The sequence below is a fragment of the Geotrypetes seraphini genome, chromosome 2 (genome assembly GCF_902459505.1).
Source record: "Geotrypetes seraphini chromosome 2, aGeoSer1.1, whole genome shotgun sequence".
Lineage (NCBI taxonomy): Eukaryota > Metazoa > Chordata > Amphibia > Gymnophiona > Dermophiidae > Geotrypetes > Geotrypetes seraphini.
Window position 1 is genome coordinate 77,999,255 of NC_047085.1, and position 18,032 is coordinate 78,017,286.

General features: G+C 41.8%; 1 protein-coding gene across 7 annotated transcripts in view; it reads left to right on the forward strand.

Moving 5' to 3' along the window:
• TRIQK (triple QxxK/R motif containing) overlaps window positions 1-18,032 on the forward strand; it is a 201,006-nt gene that overhangs the window by 51,659 nt on the left and 131,315 nt on the right. For 3 of the 7 annotated variants that reach the window (XM_033933386.1, XM_033933385.1, XM_033933384.1), the window contains exon 4: window positions 15,472-15,602. The exons of the other annotated variants lie outside the window; for them this stretch is intronic. In XM_033933386.1, the coding sequence (XP_033789277.1) occupies window positions 15,472-15,591 (120 nt within the window). In that variant the 3' untranslated portion in view covers window positions 15,592-15,602. Of the gene's footprint in view, window positions 1-15,471; window positions 15,603-18,032 lie in introns of those variants that run through there. 7 annotated transcript variants of the gene reach the window in all.

Below are 18,032 nucleotides of genomic sequence, written 5' to 3' on the forward strand. Positions count from 1 at the left end.
GTTCCCTCTGACGTCACGACGTCCGAGAGAAGGCTACCGAATCAGCCATGAATCGCGCACGAGGAGCCAACGCCACCCGCAGCCGACTGCAGAAGGGAGCCGGCCAGAAAACTACCGCCAGAGGGAGTAATATTTACCCTGATTAAACGATCCTCCACGTGCGCTGCTGACAGCTGATTCAGCATCCCCACTCTGATGAGGCTCACCTCTGAAGAGGCTCACCATAGCTGTAATAGAAGTGAATGGGAGAACCAGGAACGCACATCCCTGCTCATCAGAGTGGGGATGCAGAAGCCTGTGGCTACTCCCACTGTCAGCGGTGTACGTGGAGGATCACTCAGTCAGGGTAAGAATTACTGCTTTTTTGGGTTCTTCTCCACAGTGTCCCTTTAATGAAGGTTTATTATTAGATACGTACATCTTCTATATTAGTGATTGCAAATTTGGGACCTGCTCAGCCTTTTTTTTTGCTCATCAGCTAGTGTTAGTGTTGGTGTTTGTGCGGCCCCAGAAAATGTTTTTGTCCAATGTGGATACTGTTATGATAGCCTAGGACCATTCATACCACGTTAACACCAAACATTCATTAACATCACACCATCAATATATGAAATTATAAGACAACGGAGAAAAATAAACCTCAAGTGTGAGAGGCCGGGACTACACAAGTACCCGAGTCTATTCACATCATCACTGGTTTAAAAAAAAACTCCGTGTACATTTAAATCAATACTTCTTCATACACACTCAATAATTTTTTAAGAGTTTTCAAAGAATATTTTCAAAAGTGTTTCAGGGTGATATATAAAGACCTATTCATGGCATGAACCAGACCCCAAACTAATCATTAACAGCACGAGGGCTACAGCTCAGCTAAACAGGTGTATGCAATTTGTTGAGGCATGGAGAATTGGAGCACAAGAATGAGAACAAATAACCACTCATCTGAAAAAAACGGAGTGTCCCAAACGATTCTCAGTCTTTTGTCCCGTCCCGACAGAAAAGTCCTTCTGTTTCGCCTAAAAGGCTACATCAGGGGAAAGATCCAATGTCCAAAAAAAGCTCCTGCTCCCTTCAACGCCAAACAAACTTGCAGCTGGCTTCTCTCGAAATAGTGTTTTTTTATATTTATTATATATTTTTATATATATTTATATATATTATTATATATTTATATATATTATTATATATTTTTATTATATATTTATTTATATTTATTATATATTATTATAGTGTTTTTTTTATATTTATTTTTATATTCTCTCGAAATAGTGTTTTTTTTATATTTAGTCTGACTTATACGATTGAATTTCCACACATATTTGTCCAATGTGGCCCAGGGAAGCCAAAAGGTTGGACACCCCTACCCTACTCCTTCACCGTGAGCAGGGAGGGGTAACTTTCATAGCGTTCCACTCATCTGAAAAATAACCACTCATCTGAAAAAAACGGAGTGTCCCAAACGATTCTCAGTCTTTTGTCCCGTCCCGACAGAAAAGTCCTTCTGTTTCGCCTAAAAGGCTACATCAGGGGAAAGATCCAATGTCCAAAAAAAGCTCCTGCTCCCTTCAACGCCAAACAAACTTGCAGCTGGCTTCTCTCGAAATAGTGTTTTTTTTATATTTATTATATATTTTTATATATATTTATATATATTATTATATATTTATATATATTATTATATATTTTTATTATATATTTATTATATATTATTATAGTGTTTTTTTTATATTTATTTTTATATTCTCTCGAAATAGTGTTTTTTTTATATTTAGTCTGACTTATACGATTGAATTTCCACACATATTTGTCCAATGTGGCCCAGGGAAGCCAAAAGGTTGGACACCCCTACCCTACTCCTTCACCGTGAGCAGGGAGGGGTAACTTTCATAGCGTTCCTGGTCGTGGGCCAACCCTCTTCCCCACTCCTACTCCTTCATTGTAAGCAGGGAGAGTTAATTTGCATAGCATCAAATTTGCACCAACATATTTCCCTGTCTCACCCCACCCGTCTATTTTTTCGTGCCACCCGGCTAGAAAATATTTCTGGGGAAAACACTGTAGATATCATATTAAAAATTACAATTCCAACCAGGATGTCACCTCTGTTAGACAACACTTTGGAAAAAACATACTGCTGCACCAATGATTTTATGGTGAGAATACTAAAAGGAAATAAAGACAATTAAAGAACATAAGACCTTTGAAATTAAAATGATGAAATATTTTGATACCTACCAGACAGGACTTAACAAAGACTTTGGTTTCCTTTCACACTACAAAGAAATTTAAACTGCTTTGTAACCTCTCTGACTTCTACTTAACCTCCCACCCCTCCCTCTTCCTGTAAAACTATCACTGAAATCTAGTTTCCCTTATATATACTGATAGAAACATAGAAACATGATGGCAGATAAAAGCCAAATGGCCCATCTAGTCTGCCCATCTGTAGTAACCATTATCTCTTTCTCTCTCCGAGAGATCCCACATGCCTATCCCAGGCCATTTTGAATTCAGACACAGTCTCTGTCTCCACCACCTCTTCTGGGAGACTGTTTCATGCATCTACCACCCTTTCTGTAAAAAAGTACTTCATTAGATTACTCTGGAGCCTATCACCTCTTAACTTCATCCTATGCTCTCTCATTGCAGAGTTTCCTTTCAAATTAAAGAGACTTGACTCATGCGCATTTATATTACGTAGGTATTTAAAAGTGTCTATCATATCTCCCCTCTCCTGCCTTTCCTCCAAAATATACAAATTGAGATCTTTAAGTCTGTCCCCATACACCTTATGATGAAGACCACACACTATATTAGTAGCCTTCCTCTGGAACGACTCCATTCTTTTTATATATTTTTGAAGATGCAGCCTCCAGAATTGTACACAATATTCTAAATGAGGTCTCACCAAAGTCTTATACAGGGGCATCAATACCTCCTTTTTCCTACTAGCCATACCTCTCCCTATGCAACCTAGCATCCTTCTAGCTTTTGCTGTCACCTTTTCAACCTGTTTGGCCACCTTAAGATCACACCCAAGTCCCGCTCTTCTGTCGAGCACATAAGCTCTTCACTCCCTAATCTGTACCATTCCCTTGGGTTTTTGCAGTCCAAATGCATGACCTTGCATTTCTTAGCATTAAATTTTAGCTGCCAAATTTCAGCTGCCAAATTTCATTCTTCAAGCTTTGCCAAATCTTTCTTCAAGTTATTCACACTGTCTGGCATGTCTACTCTATTGCAGATTTTCGTATCATCCGCAAAGAGGCAAATCTTACTTGTCAACCCTTCAGCAATATCATTTATAAAAATGTTAAAAAAGAACAGACCCAAGAACAGAACCTTGAGGTGCACACCACTGGTAACATCCCTTTCCTCAGATTGATCTCCATTGATCACTACCCTCTGTCACCCTCCACTCAACCAGTTCTTGACCCAGCCCGTCACTTTGGGACCCATCCCGAGGGCACTCAGTTTATTTATTAGACGTCTGTGTGGAACACTATCAAAGGCTTTGCTAAAATCTAAATACATCACATCTAGCGCACATCCTCTATCCAATTCTCTGGTCAAAGAAATTGATCAGATTTGTCTGACAAGACCTACCTGTGAGCCACAGGATTCCAGAAACTTTACCATTAATTTGCTTACCACAGAAGTCACACTTACTGGCTTGTAATTCCCTTCTTCTTCCTTACTTCCACTTCTGTGGAGAGGGACCACATCCGCCCTTTACCAACCCTCTGCTACAACTCTTGATATTTGTCAACATATGCTTATTTCTGATCTGAAGAAGGAGTTACTTTCGAAATCTAATCATAAAATACATTGAGTTAGTCCAATAAAAAAGGCATTACCTTATTTCCTTTGTTTTTGCTTTATTTCTAAATATTACCTTATTTTTATTTGGAAAGTTGTTCTTATCAGTGTGGTATATCAAACATTAAATAAGCTTGGAAACTTGGAAAGAGCTTGTCTCTGTGGATTCAGAAGACGCAGGCTTTAATTCAAGATTAGAATCATGATTTGTCTCAGTCAGCTGCCCCATTTGGAGGTAGATCTTGCATATTGGCTGATAACTTTTATAATGTCATTTAGAAGTATACACAGGTCCCAAATAGAGGTACCAAAATCTGAAGCAAAGCAGATGGTAAGAAGAGCAATGAATCCAAAAACGGATAGATTATAATCTTTATTGCAAGCACTTAAAAATACTCGACGTGTGCCACATTTCGCTCAAACATGGTTGCATCAGGGATCTTAGCCATATTCAAAAATTTCAAACAGTAAGATAAAACATAAATAACTTAAAGGGATCCAAAAACATACTGACTAATATTTAATCCAACAAATTTTTAAATATCAAGATGGTCTGGTATTTGTAGTTTAAGTGACAAAAGCATGAGAAGGTGAGCATCCATATGTATTACATGCCAAAGATGAGAAATAGTATAAAATCAGTTACATGCCAATTGATAGAATGTTAAAATCACACATTCTAACAAAGTATGCTATGACTCAGCACAACTGCAAAATTGAACACAATATTCAGCAAAACATATCACATGTAGGCACTGCTTAAAATCATTATCAGTCAAGCAATAAATGGGGATGGTGATTAAAGTGATAATATATCTAAAGTAAACAGAATCACTCTCCTATAAGGTGTTTAAACATTCTCATAATAGTAGTGATATCTTCACACAAAGTCAAAATGTATCAAAAAATATATTTGCTCAGAGACTTGAAGGCAAAAACAAGGGGTGAACCCCAAGAATATCGCTTTACCACCCAGTCATTGCATATACTTAAATGAAATTCAAAAAGCAATTTCTTTGCTGCTAAAGCAGTCAACTTATTTTTATACTATTTGTATGTTCATAACCAAGAACATGTCTTTGTCAGAGGTTCCGACGTGGCCAATGAATTTTTGAAGGTGGCTCACTCTCTAAAAGCATAAACAAAAATTATATATACTTTATTTAAACTTATCAATCGTTGCCATGGACTTCAATATATACTAGCATAAACTTTAAAAACATTAAATAGCTAAACAGAGGGTACCCACCAAAAGTTGAAAAAACTCTTCAAAAGTACAAGCTTTCTCCACCAAATTCAAACGGGAAAAAAAGACGCCATGATTCTGATTCAAATATCAGCTGACTGACGTCACGATGCAAAAAACGTTATGATGTCAAAGCTATCAAAGAACAGTCCAATTGGAGAGCAGAATTGTCAAGAAATGCTAGAAAAAGATGGTAAACTGAGAACTATACTGAGAAAAACACCTACAGAAAGGCACGCCACTCAATTTCACTATTTAATCCTCTCGGAGGTAAAGTGCCAAGTTTGAATATCCAGTTTTGCTCTCTTGCATGTAGGTATTCTGATAAATTGCCTCCACGAGGAAGGGTGAGAACTTCAAGAATAGAAAATCTTAAAGATGAAACCAAATGATGATTGTCAAGCCAATGTTGGACCAGAGGGGCTTCCAGCACTTGGGTGTTAATCCTGCTGATATGCTCACCAATGCATACTCGAATGCTTCTTATAGTATGACCAACGTAAAGTTGATTACAAGGACATTGAATAATATATACTACTCTGCTGGTTTTACAATCAGTATCCGCGTTCAAACATTTTCTTCTAACCCACTCTGGTACATTCATTTGCTATAATGGCTGACTATATTGACATATTTTACAGTTACCACAAGGAACATGTCCTGATTTGGTATGTGTCAGATTTTCACACTTAGAGTAAAATTGAGCTTTCATAAGATGTTGTCTCAGATTTCTACCTTGTGAGTACGTAAAACGTGGCAATTGTTCAAAAGCTTTCTACTTGGTTCCCTGACGCAGGATCAAAATGAGCCATGTCGGAACCTCTTGACAAAGATAAGTTCTTGATTATGAACATACATAAGAACATAAGAATTGCCGCTGCTCGGTTAGACCAGTGGTCCATCATGCCCAGCAGTCTGCAACTGTGGTAGCCCTTAGGTCAAAGACCAGTGCCCTAACTGAGTCTAGCCTTACCTGCGTACGTTCTGGTTCAGCAGGAACTTGTCTAACTTTGTCCTGAATCCCTGGAGGGTGTTTTCCCCTATAACAGCCTCTGGAAGAGCGTTCCAGATTTCTACCACTCTCTGGGTGAAGAAGAACTTCCTTACATTTGTATGGAATCTATCCCTTTTAACTTTAGAGTGCCCTCTTGTTCTCTCTACCTTGGAAAGGGTGAACAACCTGTCTTTATCTATTAAATCTATTCCCTTCATTATCTTGAATGTTTTGATCATGTCCCCTCTCAGTCTCCTCTTTTCAAGGGAGAAGAGGCCCAGTTTTTCTAATCTCTCACTGTAGGGCAACTCCTCCAGCCCCTTAACCATTTTAGTCACTCTTTTCTGGACCCTTTCGAGTAGTACAGTGTTCTTCTTCATGTTCTTTTTCCTCTTGGATCCCTTGTTGATACGCAGTATTTAGAGATTTTTCACCTCAATGACTGTAATCTTAAAAAGGGACCATGCTTGCTCTAGAGTTTTTACAGTGCTTATCTTCTTCTTAATCTTCTTCCCCACTATGAGTCTCATCCCGTCATAATTCCCTTTTTGGAAGTTCAATGCCGTGGCCGTCGTTCTGGATCGATGTTTTGCCCCTATGTCCAGGTTGAAGTGGATCATATTGTGATCACTGCTTCCCAGCATCCCTTCTACTTCTATACCTTGCGCCGGTCCTCGTAATCTATTTAGAATTAAGTCCAGAATTGCATTTCCTCTCGTGTTTTCCTTGACAAGTTGTTCCAGGAAGCAATCATCCACTGCATCCAGGAACTTGGTATCCCTACTGCATTCGTAGGTGCCTAGTTCCAGTCTATCCCCGGATAATTGAAGTTGCCCATGATAACTGCGGTGCCTCCCTTGCAGTTGTCATTTCTCTATCAGTTTCTTCAGAGTGCCCTAGTGGTCGATAGTAGATGCTGATCTTCGTTTCCGTTCCATTTGTTCCTGGAACTTTAGCTCATAGAGACTCTACCTTATTTTTAATTTCCAGCATGTTCTCTCCGGTAGACTCGATTCCCTCTTTGATGTATAGGGCAATACCCCCCACCTTTTTGTCCTACTCTGTCTCTGCGCTATAGCTTGTATCCCGGTAGCACAATGTCCCAGACATTTTCCTCGTTACACCATCTTTCCGTGATGCCAATGATGTCAAGGATATCTTTTTGCTCCATTGCTTCCAATTCCCCCATCTTGTTCCTTAGGCTCCTTGCGTTCGTGTACATACACTTGAGTTTGTGCCTGTTACTTTCTTGCGTTTCCTTCCCTCTTGTGTCCCTTTCGATCCATCAGCATTTATATCTTGCCTATGATCCGGTGATTTTTCCCCGCAATCTTCCTGCATCATATCCTCTGGGTATACTGTTTCCCAAACCATTGACTCTTGGTCGACTATCGGCTTTCCCCTTCTTCCTAGTTTAAAAACTTCTCAATTTCTCGCTTGATGTTTGCAAGTAGCCTTGTTCCGTCTCCACTGAGGTAGAGGCCATCCTTCTATATAACTTGCTCTTCCCCCAGAACGTTGTCCAGTTGCGCACAAAGTGGAATCCTTCTTCCTCAAACCAGCGCTTCATCCATGTGTTGACTGCTTGCAGATCCATCTGCCTTTTCTTGTCGGCCCTGGGTACCAGCAGAATTTCCGAGAACGCTACCCTTGGCATTCTGGTCTTCAGCTTCCTTCCTAGCATCCGGAACTGGTCCTTCAGTGTTTGCGTGCCATAGTTTCTGTTGCTCACGTTGTTTGTCCCTACGTGGAACACCACCATCGTATCTCCCTCTTCCGCGCTGTCGATGCGGCTCACTGTATCTTCTACTTTGGCTCTTGGTAGACAGGCCACCAGCCAATCTTTTGTTCCTCCTGCTTTATGGCTGTCGACTTGTCTAATGATGGAGTCCCCCACGACGATTGCTGTCCTCTCTATCTTCTCTTGTCTCTCTAGCCACAGGTCCGTGTCCCTGGTGTATGTCCATCTCTCCAGCCGTACGTCCGTGTCCTCTGTGCACTTCCATCTTCCCTCATCCTGGCGTTGGCTTGCACCAGACTCGTCTTCCTGTGGGTTCCCTCCACTGTTTCCAGGCCTTGCGGCTGTGTCACCTAATCCATCCTTGTGGTTGTCCTCCAGATGCTCCTCACTCACTGTAGGTGTATCTTGGCAGTTCCACTGTTGTTGGTGATTTTCCACAGCCTCCCTGTATGCCTCCTCGATGAACTTCTCTAACTCCCTGACTTCTTCCTCAATGGTTTCCTTTGTCATGAAGTTTTCTGTCTTTCCTTCCTCCTCCTCCACTGCTCGAAGTGCTTCTAGTTCCAGTTTTCTGCCCTCCAGGAGTCTGACTTGCTTCTTCAGGCTCCTCAATTCCTCGCATCGAGTGCATACATAAGACCACCTCCCAGAGGGGAGGTAGTCATACATATGGCAAATGGTGCAGAAAACTGGGTAGCTCAACATCCTGCTTCTGTCTGCTGCATCCATTGCTGTCCGCTTGTTGGTCTGCCGTCTGAAGTGGCTTCTCCCTGTTTCTCTATATGCCTTCTCACACTTTGTCTGAAGTGGCTTCTCCTCTGTGTAGCGTCCTTGGTGTTACTATGAAGTCATAGAAACAGAGTATGACAGCAGAAGAGGGCCGGCGGCCCAACAAGTCTGCCCACTCAAGACCCCTCCCTCCCTGGAGTACCCATCTTTTATGCATAACCCTGTAGCCCCCCACCTGTTTGTCCCATCGATTTTTGAAGTCTAGCACGCTACTAGCCTCGACCACCTGGCGTGGAAGTTTATTCCATCGATTAATCACCCGCTCAGTGAAGAAGTACTTCCTGGTGTCACCATGAAATCTTCCCCCCTTAAGTTTTAGTCCTTCTCTTGATTTCTATACCTGCTACCCCTGTTGCTTGTGTGTGTCCTCTGTGTCTGCTGTGATTGCCCTCTGCTACTACTGTGTTGTTTATCTACTGTTTGTCTGTTCTGTTGCCCTTGTGATACATGCCTGTGTAGGTATCCTGTCATAGTGTTTCTTCTTTGCAGTGCTCGTCCCTTCTTAAGGCCCTTCAGAAGACACTCTCGCTAAGGCGAGCACCTTTAATGCTCACCTTCGATGTGCACCGAATGGCTGAGCGCCCTTGGCCCCTCCACTTTTAAGGGGAAGCTCTGGTGGATGACGGGGGTGAATGGAGCTACCTCTCGCCGCTGCCCCTTGTTCTCTCCTGCCTTCTCTTGCTCCTTCTTCCCCTCTCCTGTTCTCTTCTCTGCTTCTGCTTTCTCTCTTTCTTCTCTCCTGCCTCCTGCTCGCCTGCCCAAGCCTGTTAACTGAGCGCTGTTGGCCCTTCTCCTTTTAAGGTGGATGATGTGGTGGGTGGGGGGGGGGGGAGAAGCTATCTCTCACCGCTGCCCCTTGCTCTCTCCTGCCTTCTCTTGCTCCTTCTTTCTCTCTCCTGTTCTCTTCTCTGCTTCTACTTTTCTCTCCTTCTCCTCTCCTGCCTCCTGCTCGAGAAGAAATTGCTTTTTGAATATCATTTAACTATATGCAATGACAGGGTAGCAAGGCGATATTCTTGGGGTTCGCCTCTTGTTTTTGCCTTCAATTCTCTGAGCATATATATTTTTTGATACTTTTTGACTTTGTGTGAAGATATCACTACTATTATGAGAACATTTGAACACCTTATAGGAGAGTGATTCTATTTACTGTAGATAAACTCATTAGGCACAATTCTTTAAAAACCATAAATAAACTTTAAAGCCTCTTTTCTCATTGATCTCAGCTTAAGGTTAACTGCATAATTGTTCCTCTATACAACATATACTAAAGTCTTCTCTAACATTTTCAGTGCTATACGTTTGCAATTGGCTCATTAACTATTAAAAATACAATTAGCTCATAAGATAAAGAGGAATGGTGAAATAACTTACACAAGAAGTCTTTTCTTTAGATGCCTGTAGCATAACATGTTACTAATCAATCTGACAACATTGAGCATTAAGGCTTCATTGGACATATTTATAGCTACAAATCTTATCTACACAATGTTTTAAATACTTTTTAAATATAGCATAATGTGTCAAAATGCATCAAAATTTGTTTAAATAACTGAAATAGCAAAGATGTTAAAAAGAATGCTAAAAATCATCATTGAAATGCAAATTTCATTCCAATGAAATCATCCTATATTATTGTTTTCAAATGCCAGTTAAAATGAGCAAATGTCAAAAAGACTTTAAAACAACTTAAACAGCCAATGTATTAAAATTTGTTTAAATAACTAAAATAGAAAAAATATTAAAAAGCACTAAAAATCATTCCATAATCAATGTTTCCATATTGATTGTTTTTAAACACCAGATAAATGAGCACATATCAAAAATACTTTAAAACAGTCAATATGCAATATATCAGTCAAAAGAACTAAAAACATCACTATTCTGATTGGCCCAGGTGCCTTAGGCCCCATCTGTGGGCAGAATTTCAGACGCCTGGGCCAATCCGGTCCCATTCTGCAGCTTGGCACCCGTCCGTCCAAATTTACCAGGTATGGGGGTGGGATTGGGGGTGGGGGGGGGTCATGGGGTCAGCGGGGGTTCGCAGATCGGAGGAGGAGGATGTTTAGGGGTTCGAGGGGGTGGTCATTGGAGGGGGGTTGTGTAGAGGGCAGGAGGGCCTGGGATCCCTCTTGCTCGTATTGTAGTGGGGGGTGGGGGGTAGGGGATCCGCCTGGACAAGAGGGGTTGGGCTCTCTCCTGCCCGATATTGTAGAGGGTGGGGGGGCGAGAGGCCAGGACGGCTTGGGATCCCTCCTGTCCCAAACGTAATGGGGGGTGCCGACGATCGCCGGGGCAAGAGGGCTTGGGCTCCCTCTAGCTCCGAACGTAGTTGGGCAGTCGGTGTGTCGCAGGGCAAGAGGGCTTGGGCTCCCTCTTGCCTCAAATGTAGTCGGGCAGTCGTGGGGTAAGAGGGCTTGGGTTCCCTCTTGCCCCAATATTGTCGGGGGGAGAGGGGGTGATGTATCGCGGCAGGAGAGATTGGCCATCTCCCCTGCCGCGATGCGATCACTCCGCTACCTGAACTGCCACAACCCGCGGCAGGAGAGATTGGGCATCTCTCTTGCTGCGGGTCATGGCAGTTCGGGTAGAGGGTTGATCACATCGCGGTAGGGGAGATGAAGCATCTCTCCTGCCGTGATGGTTGCCGGGCCGCTGAACTGATCGCGCCAGCCGCCATCAGCTCAGAGGACCCTTTTTCGGCACTTAGACCTGTTTTGACTTTGTCTAAGTCAAAAAGGTATAAGTGCCGACTAGGCAACCTGGTTATACCTGCTGCATGCCTAGGTGTAGGTCGGCCCACCTCCCGCCCATTGCCCGCCCTTTCCCCTCCTCTAAACACGCCTCTTTTCTCTCTGAGTGTTTAGTGGCAGGGGAAAGGTCTAAGCTGGTTTTAGATACGTCTAAAACCAGTTTTGGTTATGGGTACTTGGACGATCAGGCTTTTTGATCGTCCAAGTAGCCATTTAGGACACTTTTTAGACATTTTTTTTTTTTATTATGAACCCCATAGGTTCCAGGAAAACTTGTATAAAATCATACATAATAAATAAAACTAAAACACCAATATATATCAAAATATAAATATATATCGATATATAAATATATATCAAAATATAAATCAGCTATGTCAATAAATATAAACATAGAAAGGCTTATAATAAAATAGAAATAAATATCAATACAGTATATAAAAAACATATCTTTATATATATATTATAGAACATGCATGTAAAATCTTGCATTTAAAAATCATAAACAGACAATTTCAATTCTTTATTTAAATCTAATGGTGATACCGTTTTAAATTCAAAAATCATTCTCTGTTCAATGACGCACAATTGTCTATTAACATCTCCTTCTCTCCATGAGATATTCAGCTTACACAAAACAAAGAACTTGTACTCTTTATTAAAGGAATAGCTTCTTCCTGGGTAGAGTGTAATGTAGTGTCTCCTTTGGATATCTGTAAAGCAGTAACAGAGTTCTCTCTACATTCTTTTGTGAAGCAATTTCACTAGGATGTGGCAGCTAAGAAGGAAGCCATTTTCGGAACTTTAGTTGTCAGAACAAGGATGACTGATCCCCTTCCATCTTGAGGACTGCTTTTTTACATCCCACAAGTTCTAAACTTCTCTGGCACACATGACAAGGAAGGAGAAATTAGATCTTACCTGCTAATTTTCTTTCATTTAGTCACACCAGAAGAGTCCAACTACATGCCCATATTTGTTTCTCCGATCATAAAGCAGAGATTTAATTTTTGCTAACTTCCTCTTTATCTTGCTGAGTAAATGTTTTCATATTATCGTTAGGATAACGTTCAGCAATTTTGCATGAGTTCAGCAGTTGTTTTCCTTTGCTTTATTATCTAATATTGAATTATCTGAACTGTTCAGGTTCTATTAAGGCACAACAGAATTCTGTACTATTTATCTCTCCCTGCTGGTAGATGAATGCAAATCCACAAGACCTGGACTCGTATGGTGCGACAAAAGGAAAGAAAATTAGCAGTTAAGATCAAATTTCTCCATGTTTTGTATTAACTACATGCGCCTAATTTTAATTGTGCATTAATTTTTTCATTTAAGCAAAGTTCATGCAAAATTTTGCCACACTTTAGCCAAAAGACCCTTAAATATTGCCCTGATGGCCTGCATTGGAGTTTGGTCATCCCTGCTCCACCAAATTGACTATCTGGACTTTATTATTTCACATGTTTTTACTTTCATTTGTTTTATTTCTGTTGGGTTTTATTTAATTTTTCATCGCCCTGCTTTATTTTCCTTATTTTTATTCTTATTTTATTTCACTAGATATGTATATATTTCTAAAACTGTTAATTTTTCTCTATTTCTCTAAGCACTTTAGCTTAGAATGTGAGAGCCCTTCTGGGACAAAGAAGGAAATTTATTCTTAAGTGCCTTAAGTCGATGCAATTTATATAAATTGTAATCCGCTCAGAACTGGGGAGTGTGTGGTGCAGTGGTTAGAGCCACAGCCTCAGCACCCTGAGGTTGTAGGTTCAAATCCCACACTGCTCCTTGTGACCCTAGGCAAGTCACTTAATCCCCCATTGCCCCAGGTACATTAGATAAGAGTGTGAGCCTGCCAGGACAGATAGGGAAAAATGCTTGAGTACCTAAATATAAACCACTTAGACCAGTGGTCTCAAATAGAGAATGACACGGTGGCGGTTTACCCGCAGCCACCGCATTTTAGCCGCGGGTCACCGCCGAAAACGGGGAAGAAAACTAGCAGTCGCTGCGGTGACGGGGACAAGGCCATTCACCGCCCGCGGGGCGGTGAATGGGTCTTGTCCCCGCAGTGAGGCATGAAGGATCGCGCGGTCCCCGCAGCTCACACCCGCCTGCCCAATCGATTCTAGTGTTTAGCCAGCTCTCTCCCTTCTCCTCACCTTAGTTTGTAGATTTTCTTTTTCGGCGACCCGCACGCTATCAAAGAGCCGCTGCTGCTCAGTTTCGATCTTCTGCTCTGACGCAACCGGAAACAGGAAGTTGCAGCAGAGCAGAAGATTGAACACTGAGCAGCCGCGCGTGTGCGGCTCTTTGGGAAAGCGTGCAGGTCGCTGAAAAAGAAAGCCTGCAAATTAAGGTGAGGAGAAGGGAGAGAGCTGGCTAAACACTAGGATCGATTGGGCAGGCGGGTGGGGGCTGCGAGGACCGTGCGATCACCCGTGTTCCCGGCTCAGACTGTAAGGAGGGAGTGAAAGGGAAAAGGATTCTGGGCCAAGGTGATGAAAACGGAAAGAAAAACCCACAGCAGGAAAGAAAGGGAAGGACAGGCAGGTGAGCCAGATGCTAGAAGCAGGGGGGGGGGGAAGAAAGAGGGAAAAAAGCTAGATGGGGTTGAAAAGAAGAGACACACTGGTATGGAAGAGGAAGATAGGGGAAATCTGGACACAGGAAGGTAACAGAAAGAGGGGAAATTATGTGCAAGGGGCATAGGGACAGAGACAAAAAGGGGACATGCCCCGTCTCACCATCCTCTGCACCGCCCCGTCACCGCCATTCCCTTCACCGCCCCGTCACCGCCACTGCCACCCCATTCACCGCCCCGTCACTGCCACTGCAACCCCATTCACCGCCCCGTCACCGTCACCGCTGCATACATAAAAGCCTCAAACGGGTACGATTTTATATACTTTTCTAATATCTCCCCTATGTATCTGCCATTGCCCCCCCCTGTGTCCATATACCATCCCCATGGCATGTCCCCTTTTTGTCTCTGTCCCTATGCCCCTTGCACATAATTTCCCCTCTTTCTGTTACCTTCCTGTGTCCAGATTTCCCCTATCTTCCTCTTCCATACCAGTGTGTCTCTTCTTTTCAACCCCATCTAGCTTTTTTCCCTCTTTCTTCCCCCCCCCCCTGCTTCTAGCATCTGGCTCACCTGCCTGTCCTTCCCTTTCTTTCCTGCTGTGGATTTTTCTTTCCGTCTTCATCCCCTTGGCCCAGAATCCTTTTCCCTTTCACTCCCTCCTTCCAATTTGAGCCGGGAACATGAGCGATCGCACGGTCCCCGCAGCCACCACTCGCCTGCCCAATCGATCTTACTGTTTAGCCAGCTCTCTCCCTTCGCCTCACCTTTAGTTTGTAGGTTTTGTTTTTCGGCGACATGCACGCTTTCCCAAAGAGCCGCACACGCGCGGCTGCTCAGTGTTCAATCTTCTGCTCTGCTGCAACTTCCTGTTTCCGGTTGCGTCAGAGCAGAAGATCGAAACTGAACAGCAGTGGGGACCGGGGGAGTCTCATGGGAGCGCGTGCGGGACCCGGCTTGAGGCCTAATCAGTGTCTGCACCGTACGGCACACCAGGCAACATCTCGCGGCACACTAGTGTGCCGCGGAACAGCGGTTGAAAAACACTGTCTTAGGGAGTGTAGGGGATGGTGGATGATGGGATGGGCAGACTGAATGGGCCAATCAGCCTTTATCTGCCATCATGTTTCTAAAGGAAGCTCTGGAATGAGAGGGCATAAGAGGAAGGTGAAAGGGGATAGACTCAGAAGTAATCTTAAGAAATACTTCTTTATAGAAAGCATAATGGTGGAACAGTGGAGGTGGTGGAGACGAAAACTGTATCTGAATTCAAGAAATATTGGAACAATTACAGGGAGAGGAATGTATAGTAGATGACATGAATGGGCAGATGGATAGGCCATATGGTCTATATCTGCCTTCATTTTCCCCCAGCTACTTCCTTGCATGCTGAGCATATACATTTCATAAAACCATTTCTAATTGAATTCTGTTGTCTTCATGACAAATTTGGAGAACCAAAGTGACTCAAATTTAGATTTTTTTCCCCCAAATACTTCAATAAATGCTAAAAAGGGAATCGTTTCTTCTTTCTGGCAGAGAAGAAATCAGTTTTTACAAGTTACAAAATCAAAGTGCCAAGGTATTACTACCAAGCTGCAACAGCTGTTCCTCTGCCAGATGATGCATTTGGTCGCCTTCCAGAATTTGCTATTATAATCACAAAACAGTGCTTTCATTTGGCTTCTGACTGCTGATCTTGATCAAGCATTGCCATGTAATGCAGAATGTTTTCACAACATAATCTCTACAGTTAGTTCTGTGTGTCAGTTTTTAATGAGCAAAAGTAAATTGCCTTTAAAAAAAAAAAAAAGACTGTATAGATGGTTAACCTTTTGGGTTTCTCGTTTTTTCTGTTTTAATTTTCTTGTTAAATCTTTTCTCAGTTTTAGTTTCGATGTCATGTGTGGTTTTTGTAATGATGCTCTGATTATTTATTTTCATAGTAAATTCAGATCCTGCTATAGTTTATAAACCAAAATAGTTATGTTATGTAATTTTAAAGATTGCTTACAAGTGAAAGTATGTTATAACTTCTGCCCCATATTGGACACAGTGTTATGTTTTCAATTAACAAGTCTTAAAATTATTTTTTAAAGGCTTTGTTGAATCAAATAAATAGAAATACTGTAAACTGAGCATAAAAATTGAAATATATGATAATTGATAATGTTTGCATATGCAGTTTGTGGCCCTATTTTCACATTTAGGGCTCCTTTTACTAAGCTGTGATAGCGTTTTTAGCGCATACAGGATTCTAGCACACGCTAAACCTGTCCTACGCAGCTAGAACTAACGCCAGCTCAATGTTGGCATTAAGGTCTAGTGCATGCGGCAATTCAGCACGCGCTAAAACCGCTATCGCAGCTTAGTAAAAGGAGCCCTTAGTCATAAGGATATTCCTTGTTGGCTATAGTAATATGTTTCTTTGGCCAATGTTTTGTGATATTTTCCCCAGAACTGTCTTAGAAGCAATGTAAATCATGGTACTGCATCCTGTTCATTTCTACAGCAATTGTATAAAATTAAGTATGTGCAGTCCTCCTTTCCCAGCTTCCATTTATATAATACTAAATTTAGGAATACTACACAAACTCAACAGTCTTCAGATATTTCTTTGTGCATAGCTTGTTTTCTGGTAATGCTATATATAATTATTAGGCTTGGCAGTGCCGACTATGGAGGCAGCCAGGTGGCATCATTGGGGGGCTTTGCTCTCTACTTGAAAAAGCAACCTCTGTTGAGACAACGCGAAGGAGATACCTGTGTGGGCATTTGCAACCAAGGACTGTTACCTGTTCCTGAGAATTGTCTCCAGATCCCTAATTCCAACTGGGACTGTAGCTTTTGGAAGTGTCGACTATCATTCGGCACCCATGGAGGCAGCCAGGTCACGTCATTGGGGACTTTGCTCTCTACTTGAAAAAAACGCTGCTATTGCGGCGCATGGCCAAAGGGGCATGCCCTAAGGAACACGCTAGGCCTTTGGGAGTCATGAGGACTAAGCCCATTATAACTGAAGTTGAAATTATAAGTTGTTACTTTTCTCTTGTTAATATGAGGTCTAGGAAGGTTAAAGCTAAAAGTTCTACTCCTCTACTATCTGGACCAATGGGTCGTCATTTGGCTGCCTCTAATAAGGCCTCTCCACAGGTTGTTAGAACAGATTCTATGTCAGGAGCATCTCTCAGTCCTTTAAATCGTACTCCCCGCACCCCCTCCTGTAATATCCTGTGGATTGGGTCCTGAAGAAGGTCCTAATGTTTCTCCACTGCATACCTTTGAACCTTAGACATCTTCAAGAATTTATTTTAAGAAGATGCCTAAGTATTTTCTTTGCAGGAAGATGGATCTGGGGAACAAGATTTAGTGGAGATCCCAAAGGATCCTTGAACGATATGTGGTTGATTAATTCTAGGATGGGAGGTTTGTTAAAATCTGTTATTAATCAAAATATAGTATTTTCACAGGAAGTGGTTGAGAAATTAGATAATGTAGATTCTAATTTAAATGTTCTAGATAATTGTTTGTCATTAAGTGAAGCACAGGTTTCTCGCTGAAGGCTGTTTCTGCTTCAGCTGTTGAAGATTCATACAATGTACCTTATAAATTGGAAAGGTTGGAAAATTCTGCAAGGTCAAGGAACCTGTGATTGGTTAATTTTCCTATGACTCATTTACTTTTATCCAAAACCTTGTTGACGAAATATTTTAAGGAGATATTAGGGTTACAGAATGCTGACACATTAACTATTTTGAATAGATATTATTTTCTTCAGAAAAGAAGCTTAGTTCAGAGCAAGGGGTAGATCAGTTAGTAACAGCAGAATTTGATCTTACAGCTTTTTTAGAAGACTCTCAAGATACAAAACAAACTAGGTCCATCCTTTTGATGGTATGTGCTAATGACTGTGATAAAGGTTTGGTTAGGAAAACCTACTTTAAAAATAAAGAAGCTATATTTTGCAGTGCTAAGGTATTAGTTTTACCAGATATGGCCAAAGCTACACAGTTGAGACGAAAGACATTCTTAGCATTGAAATCGAGGGTAGTAACTTTGGGAGCTTTGTACTTCTAAAGTTTCCTTGTAAATGTTTATTG